Source organism: Numida meleagris, chromosome 5 (assembly GCF_002078875.1).
Source record: "Numida meleagris isolate 19003 breed g44 Domestic line chromosome 5, NumMel1.0, whole genome shotgun sequence".
Lineage (NCBI taxonomy): Eukaryota > Metazoa > Chordata > Aves > Galliformes > Numididae > Numida > Numida meleagris.
Genome location: NC_034413.1, coordinates 31,372,865 through 31,384,294, shown reverse-complemented (window position 1 = coordinate 31,384,294; position 11,430 = coordinate 31,372,865). Strand labels below are relative to the sequence as shown.

At 38.0% G+C, this 11,430-nt stretch overlaps 1 protein-coding gene across 2 annotated transcripts in view; it reads right to left on the bottom strand.

The window, feature by feature from the left end:
• The window catches only part of SIRT1 (sirtuin 1), a 20,930-nt gene continuing 9,793 nt past the window's right edge, over positions 294–11,430 (bottom strand). The window contains exons 6-9 of one of the 2 annotated variants that reach the window (XM_021398080.1): positions 9,468–9,547; positions 5,288–5,474; positions 3,432–3,992; positions 294–2,384 (exon numbers count right to left, since the gene is read on the bottom strand). In XM_021398080.1, the coding sequence (XP_021253755.1) occupies positions 2,065–2,384; positions 3,432–3,992; positions 5,288–5,474; positions 9,468–9,547 (1,148 nt within the window). In that variant the 3' untranslated portion in view covers positions 294–2,064. The remainder of the gene's footprint in view (positions 2,385–3,431; positions 3,993–5,287; positions 5,475–9,467; positions 9,548–11,430) is intronic. The other variant, XM_021398081.1, reaches the window with a different exon arrangement.

The window sequence follows — 11,430 nt, the reverse complement described above, 5'->3', positions numbered from 1 at the left end:
TTGTAGCAAGTTCAGAACCCTTACTATGTAGGAGCAAACAGCACTGCTCAGTGACTACATCTAAACACGGCACAGGGTTTGAAAGAAGAGAAGTAGTTTTCTGAAGGACGACCACACTGTGGTTCCAGATGTCGCTGTACCGAGAGCAGTGCAGCTTCACGGGGGCTTCGCTCCCCCAGGGGGCGGACAGAAAGGGCAATTTACTGGATAGTACCCAGGACCTTGCTTAAAACTTCATAGGACATCTTTTGTTAAGTTCTTAGGAGCCAAGTAGAAATTAACAGAAACCAAAAATCAAATGATGATTTTAATAGACTTTAGAACAGAGTGTACGAGTATAAAACACTGGTTTTGTATTTCAAAAGTTGCAGGAAGATAGCCGGTCATTTTAAACAGTCTTCTACAAAACATATGCCAGTAGATTACATAAAAGACACTATATACAATATAAAAGAGCAGAAAACAATCCTCACTGTAAAAATAATTTAAAACAAAGTATTTCAATTTGAAATATCTCCTATAGCACAAACTAATACATTGTAACATGCAAGTGAAAACTAAACATATTGCATTCTTTAGTGTAGCCAAATAAAAGCTGTATTAAATTTGGACAATGAGACAACATGCCAACATTTTTAGATGAATACAGAAAGCTGTTCTTAAATATTCACTAAGTGATGTATCTTATGTTCAAAGAACAGCTACTATACATCTCCAAAATGTAATAAATATTAAAGCAAAGTATATGAATAATCTACATCGTGGAGTTCATTTGGGCCAATGTTGAAAAAGTGGTTTATATAAAAATGCTGATTCACTTACTACTCCACTGTGCAATTTTACAAAATAATTCTAAAGGCTTGGAAACAATCTGCACTTGAAAATTTGCAACATCCAGTTTTAAGGCAGCCTAGCACTTTAATACGCAGTGTGATAATTGGAGTAGCTGCTTTGCTTCTAAGATGCACGTTAGAGCTAGCAGGTGGAAAATCACGTTCCCCATCTGGGACATCAGCTCAAAGCAGCATGTCTCCAGGTGGGGTGATTAATCTGTATTTCACCCATGCAGCAGTGGAAGCAGAGGCTCTTGCTCTCTGAGCAAGTTTCTTCTGATTCTGTCACCTCTGTAAGTGTGACAAGAAGGGATTTGGTTTTTGTGCCTTCTCACGTGCCAGTAGGAACGTTATTCTGTACTCAGCCAAGCCTCCGTGTTAGAGCCTTGGCAATTGATCAAATACTATTGTTAATGCAAGCTGCACTGTATTTGACTTTTTGTTTACAACATGAAAAACTTCTACCATAGGGAATCCATTTTGTTTAAAATACTGGTGTTCCAGTATTATAACCGCTAAGGAGCCAATGTCAACATTGCTTCATGTCCACAGGAAGTATTAAGCTCAGTAACTGAAGCATTTTCACAGCACTTCTTATCAGTCTAAAAAAGATTAGGAGTTTTCAAGTGCTTACTGTCTTGTTTCCATTTTTAACTATCTACTCACATTTAAGTATGTCTCAAACATACAAACTAACTGTTAAAGCAAAAAATTAGCTGCCACAGTCGGTCTTAGAAAATGCCAGTGTTTAATGATAGGCTATGCGAGAACGAAAGGTTTAGCAGAAGCGTAAGGAGTTTTAAATAAACCAAACTGTTACAAAGCAAAAAGTGTGATAATACCATTCTTTGGTCTAAATTAGCTGTTCCCTTTTATATTAGTTTAACATTCCAATGGCTTTTTCAAAACTGTTTAAAAATAATATAAGCTGAAATTTATTATGCAAAATAGGTATTATATACATGGATGCTTGATCAGACAGATGACTTAAAAGTGAACATAGTAACAATCGCTTAGATATTCCTAGTACCTTAAAAAAAAAGTTAGTGTTGAGTGTGCAGTAAGAGAATTTTATTGAAAAAGGTAAAAAACTAAGCATGAAAATCTGTTTTAGTTGTTTATAAACACCACATCCTTATGGTTTCCTTGCTCTATATCCAGACATAAACATTCATCCTGACATGCCAAAGCTCCTAATGCTGGTGGAAAATTCCTGTAACCAGTGATCATTTTACAGCTTGTTGCTTGTTGGATGATCATTCCCTGCAGCTTCATTTGTGTAGGCTGATTCATCAGCTGCATCTTGTTCAATTCCATCTTCCCCAAATGCAGCTTCCTCTTCCCTTTCTGGAGCATCCTCATCCTCTATGCCATTGTAAAACTCTTCAATCTCACTCTCATCCTCCACATCTAAGCTCTGACTACGACAAGAGCCACTTTCACTACTACTCCCACAAGAGCTAGAAGATATCATATCGTCTTCAGAATCTGAGTATACCTCAGCTCCATGGAAAATATAGCGATTTGGTGGTAAAAATAGATACTGAGTACCTGAAACAGAATTTAACAAGTCAGTATCACAGAGTGGTTGAGGTAGGAAGGGAGCTCTGGAGGTCACCTGGTCCAATACCCCTGCTCAAGCAGGGGCAACTAGAGCAGGCTGCCCAGCAGAAACAAAAAGCTGAAATTATTCAGACAAGATCTTTCAGACTTCTGGTTAAAAATTACCTGCACTGATGTATTTTCAAAAGTTAAGCTAATATGACAAATACAATTACATTAGAAACTTGTATTTCAGTGTGTTGTTAGGAACAGCGTTTAACAAATGCTCCGCTGGGAAGCTAAACGTTCCTTCTCCTCCCTCCCTTTGATGTAAAAGCAGCATTTAAACTCGAATGTTTAGTAGAGCTATTTGTTGGTACACGTTGTATTCACAGCTAGAATGCAACTGGTTGTACCACAGAATTGGAACCCCCCACACAGAGTACTTGACAAAATTCAGACAGCCTTTGCTTTAGAGAACTGCAACTTAATGCCTGGTTCTCCGCCATCACTGACTTTCTAGCGCGATTACTTGTTACATCAGTTAACAGACTGCACGCTGGAAGGCTTCTTTGAAAAGTCTGATATTTCTTTCAGAACATGTCTGGCTCCAACTGCGTGATTTGCTTTTCAAATCTCACTGTGACTTTGTCACTCTGTCCTACAAGATGGCTGTCAGGCCAAACTGGGACATGGTGTGCCTGGTGCCTTAAAGCCCCAAGATCAGTACAGTTTTTCTGGAAACGCATTAGAAAATGTTAGAAAGGTGGGTTTATTTTCGATACTTAGCTTCAACCTCCTGAACTCTGATCTTTCTAGGGAGTTTGTAATCACTGATTATAAAACCTGTTCTAAGTTACAGAAAGTTTTCCTATTGGGTTCTCCAAAAGAAATAAACTCTGCAGTGATGATGAAAAACGTAGCTACTTGTCTGAGCAGAAATAACCACAAAAAACACTGATTCCCTCAAGGGCAACTTATTTATTGCTCTAAAGTAAGTCTAGAGTAAACACTTAAGTCAAAATCTGCAAGAGAATGAAATAAGTTAACACTTACCATCCAGCCTTTTGCTAATCTGTTCTTTTGCAGATCTGTTTACCCAGCACTTCTTCACTATTTCATTTTTTTCTTTGCTTTCTCCATTGTTAGTTCCATTTTCCTTCATTGTTTCAGAGTTCATTAATTCACTAGTAGTATTTTCAGGGTTTTCAGAGGACGCCTGTGTGTCTTGAAGCTTTTCCTCTGTGCAGATCCCTTTAGTTTCAGTGGCAGGATCACAGTTTTCTACCTTACATTCAGCTGCATGTTCTGAGGGTGCCACCAAAGTATCTGGTGGAGTCACGCATTCTGGTGAACCAGAGTCTTCCGAAATGTTTAAGGGTGTAGGTGGTAGCTCAGATGAGTGCATTTCGAGCTCTTTGTGCATTCGTGGAGGCTTTTCTGTTATTTCTGAAAGTTTTACTGAGTTGTAGCAAAGTTTTGTATATTCACTACCTAGCCTTTGACATAATTCATTAATAATAACGTCACAGTCTCCGAGAAGCTCCACATCAAAGTGTAGATGAGGCAAAGGTTCCCTATTGATTAAGATCTGAGGCACTTCATGGGGGATGGAACCTAAACATAGAAAAGACAGGTTAAAGACAGGCATTTTGGTTTTACTTTTTCTTGGCAGATCTTTGGTAAAACTTTAATTTCTCACAGTTGTCTTCAGACAGATCTGGAGTACATCTTAAATGTAACAAAGCTGAAGTGGTGCTGTGAGGTGCCATGCCTACATAGTCTGTCTAGACTTTTCCCCATTTTTTGCAGTAAAAGGTGTTTTTCTATTTCACCACTAAGAAACCCATTCGCAAAAGCGTTGACTACAGCAATGTTTGGTCACATGTTAAGAAGATTATTAGAGTACTATAATTTTTTTTGAAGGATTGCAATGATGATGTGCATTCATCTTATGTACTTAAGTGCACACAAAATATACTGCTAGTAATTGGCATTCTCTTAATTACGTCAAAATATTTACAGGTACAGTCTATGATGTAAAGGGTTGCTTAACACATTTCTGACATTCTGGGCTCCAAAACCCATCAGTCTGATACCCTCGTATTCACTGGTTCTTCAGATAACTAACTAATGAAATTCAATTCATGAATGGAGCAATGGTTTGTGGATCCTAACTTTCCCACCGGCCTGAACACAAGGCTCTGCCTCTTGTATAAAGAAGAGGGTGTTACTACAACAGTGCTGGCTGTGGTGCTGTCCTGTGTGAGCAGCAGGTGGCTGACACAGGCCCTTTTCAGGCTTGCATGTTAAGAGTACGAGTTAAGTTGTGCGCTTAATAGGCAAATAATTAACCTGGGATTGTATCTTCTCAACCCTCCTGAAGGACGCTTTTTTTTTTTTGTAATAGCACAGATAGTTTTCCTTACCACTTTTAACAACTAAGGATCCAAATGGTCTTGCACTATATAATGCCCACTACGTATCATGTAGCATAAAATATTGACTTTAATTACAGCTTAGACACCTGATGTAGCTGGTCCTTTTTTTGATACTACATTTATCTTTCAAAAGACAATTACTTTCTAAATCTTAGAAGTAATTTCAAAAGCATATTATGAACAGAGAAATAAATTAATCTCAGAACAAAGACATTCAACTTTTAGCAAAGTAGTTTTTTGGATTATAAATTCATTACTTCGAGATCTCTACTCTGCCTTGGATGTAGAAAAAGCACTCAGAATTTGTTATTTTGCCCATTTTGTGTTTCAGCTTTACACTCATATTAGAAAGTTAAGTATCTAACCTAGTTTCTTCACTGAATCACACCACAAGCCTTGCTGGAACTCTTAACTGAGAATTTTACTTTCACCCATCTTTTGTGAAAGAATTTTCCAGTGACAGTCACTTACTTGGAATCAGTGCTACTGGTCTTACTTTCAGTGAAGACCCAATGACAATAAGGAGATCAACTTCATTTTTGTCATACTTCATGGCGCGGTGGAACTGCTCAGGTAAATTCTCTCCAAAGAACACTATGTCAGGCTTCATGATAGCAAGTGGTTCATCAGGCGGACAGCGAGGACATCTAGGAACAACCTGCAGTAGAGTAGCTTTTATCACTACTGTGGCTGCAACCTCGAAAGCCTCACATTTTAGCAATTCATAGTGGCTTATTCTGGCATAAGACAAAAGTTTCAGTGATATTCCTCATCTATTTTTTCTGTTGCTGTACATCTGAATACATTTCTTACTCTAGTCTGCGCACAGAACTACAGCGGGAATGAAGAGGGAGTCCTTTTATGTCAAAACAGAAACAACAAAAAATCTACACCTCAGTTCTTAGCTAACAACTAAGCCCAAGTCTGGATGTCACATTCAACACTAATGTGTAATTACCTCCTAGTGGAGAGGAATATATTTTTTGGTTTTATCAGAAGCTTCAATTTCACTATCAGTTTCTGCAGTCTGCTATAAACCCCTTCCTAATCAAACAGTACGTTATAGAGTGTTACCTCTCTACTTTCTCTTCTCCAACCTCCAAAGAGAGGTTGCATAAAGCAACGTGGCACTGTAGCAGGTGGCTAGCAAAAAGCATACAGAACAAGAATATAGGAAGATCTTTTGACTGGTCTCCATTTTAAAATTTCCAATTCCTCCAAAAAGAGAGCAGAAGTGGACGCTAGTTTTGTTTGTGGAGAAGTAGAGTCCTTTTCCTCTTGAAACCACGGGGTTTTCTGATCTTTTTGACCTCTTTCAACTTAATACTTTTTCAGGGAGAAGAAAAGCAAACAGGTGAGTGATGCAAGTATAGAGAGACAAGACTTTACTACTGAGCAATTTTTCTTTCAAATTATTTTCTCAGCTGTCATCTTGAAAGTAAAATACCCCAGAATAAATCTAAGGAGCTAAATACAGCTGCAGTCCTATAGCAGTAATTACAAGCAAATGAGTGCTTTATGGAAGTGTAAAGAGATGTATGAGACCAGTTATAATAGGAAAATGCAAAGGAGAGACTTAAATGCACAACTGCTGGTTTTTGATGTCTGTAGTAGGACCAAAGACAATGCTTTCCATACGAGAAAGCATCAAAAGTAAAAGGTTTCCTCTATGGTGTGAAAGAACCTCCTCCAAAATTCAAGTCTTGAAATAATCTAATCCTTCTTTGAAGAAATCTCTCTACTAGAAATGTGTAAGAAGTGATACAGCACAAGAACTAGGAAGTGGTATAGAGAAAATCTTCATGACTTTACCCAAGGTGAGGAGTAACATCCCAACCAACTAAATAATTCCCCAAAACAGAGTAGGGAAAAATCTTGAGATTTTTTTCCTTGGATCTTTACATATTAGAAAGAAAGCTAACAACACACCAACATCTGAAACTTTTCTGACACTTTTTACCCTGCTATTTCTTCTGCCAAAGGAAGTAATGCTTTTGCATTTTAAATTGGATGGCGTAGGAAATAAATTTATTTGCTCTGTATTAGGAAGAAAACAAACATCTCTAACTTCTGATTTAGTTTAAAAAGACCAACTCATAGTAACTGTTTCCATCATCTCCCACGGGAAGTCCAATAATGTTATCTAATGGATCTGCATACAGCAACTGCTGTCCCTGTCCAAATCACCTGAGTTACTGTAAAGGGGCCCATACATAGGTTTCACTACACTACTCACCAGCTTCTCTGCTAATCCTCAGAAAGGTCATCAGTAAGGGGGAGATCTATTCCAAGAGCTGAAATTGATACCAAGAAGTTAAGGCTAGATAGCTGGCTTCTCAGCTGTCTAGGATCCTCCCTCCCTCCAGGGGTAGCACAGCCCAGAACCACACCATCTCTGCTGCTCTATTTGTCTAAGGAAAGAGAACTGGAATTCCTCATTAGCTGTGGATGTATCAAAAACAAGATCGGTAAAGATTGTGTGTTGATTTAAGAACATCCAAGAACAGGTGTGTGTTTCTCTGGGCCTTTTCATCTTAACCTGAGATGCCTTTGCTGTTTCCTGAAGCTGCTTAAAGTAGTCAAAAGCAGAGTGGAACTGGCATTTTTGAAAACAATCAAAAATAGTTTTACTCTGAAGTTTTTTTTTTTTTCTGTAGGATTTATAAACGCTGCTGTTTCTTGTGTAGCAGGATGGTTGCGTACAGCAACCTAGAAAAAGAATCATGCTGTGGGGAACTAGCATGTTACCAGAGAACTGGCAAAATAAAAACAAAAAAATGAAGAGCAGTGGTGAGAAACTGGTAGTTTAAGTATCTCTCTCTAGTATGTTGAAAGGAAATCCTGCCAGGAAGATGCTAAATAGACTTACTTTGTTGTGAAGCACTTAAAACTGTTGAAGAAATGTGCAGAGCCAAGAATGCTAATATTTTTATGGAAAACAGGACCTGGGGTCACATATAACTAAACTTCCAAGTAGTGAAGGACAGCAGAGAATATGAGCTGGACTTCCTCTTGGGACTAACTCCCCAAACCATTTTTTGAGAAAAGAACTATTGAAATTGGCAGTGTTTTGTTGCATAAGTACAGAACCAGTTTCTTTTGATAATTAAGGAATTCTGTATTCTGGAGAAGAAACAGAAAAATCAACTGTGTAGCACTTGTTTGGGAAGCAGAGATATTGATGGCAAATAGAACAATTTTTTTTTGGAAAGATACTCTTTTTCCAATGGTGCTATTTCTTGTCACATGAAAAAAATATATATATGTAGATCTATATATATATATATACACACACACACACATTCAGCAATAAGTATATTCATTTTGTGGAATAACAGTAATTCAGTATTACAGCTAGGGCCTGCTCTGGATAAATATACCTGTCAAACATACTGTAAGGTTAGGGCTGATAGACTGAATGTTTCTTGGGAAAGACCCCCTCGTTCAGAAGTACTGTTGTGCAGCCTTCTCTCCCTGTCCCTATGCTCCCACTACTGGCCATGAGCAGGGACATGCCATTAGGGCACAAGTTCAGTTCAGCACATAAAAGGACACTGAAGTGTTGATGGAAGGAATACTTCCACTAACAATCAAAACAGAAAACAACACCATGCTTAGGAACAGTTGTTCAGAGGGAAAAGAAAAACAAATCCCAAATCCCAACCAACTGGCTTTGAGATAAAGAAGCAGCAAACGTCTCTAAGGTAAAGTTCTCAAAAGTAATGTTAATAGAGTAAAACAGATCTCATAGGTATTCTGTATCTTAAAGCTACAAGGCATCAGTCTTCTGCTGTTGACACTTCCTAAAACTTGAAGTCAAACATCTCTTAGGAAAGGCTTTCATTGAATTCTATTTCAGATGTAATGCTTCAAAGACGTTTCTCTGTTTCTCATTTAAAGTTGCAACTGTGGACTCAAGTATTTATTGAAAAACATGAAAATGCAGAAAAAACAGTCCCTTTCCATAGGCAAAATCTTTTTGATCAGAGAATTGTCTCTGTCAAAATACAGAGAAGAAATGCAAAGAGGGTCTGACCAAGGCAAAGGTTATTCTACTCTGACAGAGCAGAACTAACTCTGGGGTTGGCCTTGAAGCGCTTCATGCCCAAATGTGAGGAATTCCAAACATAAAATAGTTTGGAAGTTCTTGGGTGCATATCAGTGCATATCAGATATCTCATTTCATCTTGCTTGCTCAGAGGCTGCTTTACGGTAGCATTTTCTCCATGCATCATCTACATTTTCAGCATTTTGAATGCAGGTAAATGCTTTAAGAGCAACTGATGTTATAAATAGCTAGGAATACTTTCTCTGTGTGACTGAGAGCTCAGATTACCCTAAGACAGGTATAAATCCAACTTTCTGCTTACCACATTAACTTCTGCTCTTTTCAGAATTGCCATTAGAAACAGACTCCAATGGTTTTGGTTCTACTTATTCCCCATTACCTAATTTTTGCAGTGTAGTAATTCAGTATATTTTTTAAATACAAGAGCAAATGCTAAAATATAGATAGGTACTTAAGAAACACAAGAAAGTTTTTTTTTTTTTAATCATATGCCTTTAAAGAATGCACATCTTTTAAGTAATGCTTTGTTTAGTTTTCAAGTTACTTACTTGAAAGCTGCAGTGATTTAAAGTAAGTTTTTACCTGATTGAAAATATCTCCTCGAACAACTTCGCAGTCAACTTTGTATTTACAGATCAGGCAGGAAGCTGTTGCAAAGGAACCTAGTAGGGGAAAAAAAAACATTTTATTTTATTTATTTATTTTTTACTTCTGCAAGGACTTTCAGTAATTTGGTCTTTTTGCCAAAGATGCTATGACACAAAGGCTGTTAAATTGCAGTGCTAACAAAAAGCGATAAAACTAAAGTCCTTAAACAGTTATTTAAAGTTAAGAGAAGATGTCTGTGGCACTAAAGGTAGTTATAAATGTTAGCCAGGAGAAAGTCTGTTTTAGGAGTAGGATATACGGAATGTATGGAAACACAAAATACGCTGTATCATTCTCCTACTTCCCATTTCCACCTTCATACAATTAATAGAAGTGGTGACAGCTCTGCCTCATCAGCAGCAGGACATGAGCCCACACCAATCTCAGCTCGTTTTCAAAGAGCAAAATAGCTATGAAAATGCATTACTGAAGACTTCATTATAGGCAACTAAGTAGCAGTACCGTTCCTCTCAGTAGCTGTGAACAGTTATAATGTTCACATTATAATAGCGCTCTGGACTTAGCATTCAGCTTAGCTACCATGTCACTGTTTGGCAAGATTGTGTTGAGTTGCTCTACAGAGCTCTTGCAGCCCTGTTCTAACACAGCTGAAGGTGAGCCTGAAATCTGGTAGAGCACTCCTGTCTTCATCTGTCTGAAGGCAAACCTTATCTCCTGGCTAGAACATGTTAACAGTGGGAAATCACTGGGGCAAAAACTTTGAGACAAGGCTTAAAAAAATAATTTGGGGATCTCTGACCTTGCACTGGAATGTGCCAAGATCTCACAGCTAGACAATGAATAGATACTGAAGTACGAACCCTTAAATCACTACTTTCAGTTTCTCTTTAACCACTACCATTAGACAACCAGCTAGCACTAAGCAGCATAACTGTAGTGTGGATAGCTTAATAGGCTCAAAATAACCTTTGCTAATTTCCAAAAGCCTCAGAATCCACTGTACTTTTAAAAAGAATATTTTTTTATTTGAAAAATCATCTGATACAGGATATACACTAAAGCTGGCCTGAAATCTAATTACTGTATCATGCAACTGAAAAAAAACAAAAACATTTCTGTGTGTCAGTGATGTGCAAAAACACAGCCAAATAAGAATTTTGTGATAAATACCTAATTAGGAATGGCTTCCAAAAGAAAATGCATTATATGCTGAATACACATGGAAACTGGATTTGGGTTATTCTGTGGGGTGGACACTATTCTGTACTCTTTGGTTACAACAGAGCATTGCATTTCCTCTCTCTCAGTAAAGAAAGGTGACAAATCCAGGACTTGAGTTAAGCTCTGTAGATGAGGAAGATGAGTCTGATCCCTGGAAAAGTGGAACTCTGTAAGAAACAGTTTTAATTAATGGGCAGATTGCCACTCTGGTATCAGGCTGGCATCCCTAAACTACTGACAGCTGAGACAAAGAAGAACAAAGTATCACTTCATCCAAAGATCACCTGGGATACCGTGGTAACAGTATCAACTTCAACAGTGGGTCTGTTAGAGGCAGAAGGAGCCATTCCTTCCCTAGTAGCTGTTAGGATCGGTTGAAAGGCATCTGGTGATACTTCCTTCTTTCCTGATACTTTGTTCTTTCCCCCCTCGCTAGGAGAGCAGCCCTGTATATTCTTAACTGGAGACCAAGGTTTATTGTTGTTAACTTAGAAGTTAACTTCTTCAGTTCCAGTTCTACTGCTGACACCAGCGTTAAGTCAGGTCTCACAAACATGCTAACATTGCTTTTAAGCAATTTATTTGCAATAGGAAATGCACTTTAAGAAATCTTAAGTGTCCTTTCCTTAAAAACACATCCTTGACCTTTTAACTTGACATTTGCAAGTCTTTGGAAATGGTAAGCACATCAAGCAATTAACTAGGAGGTTCCATT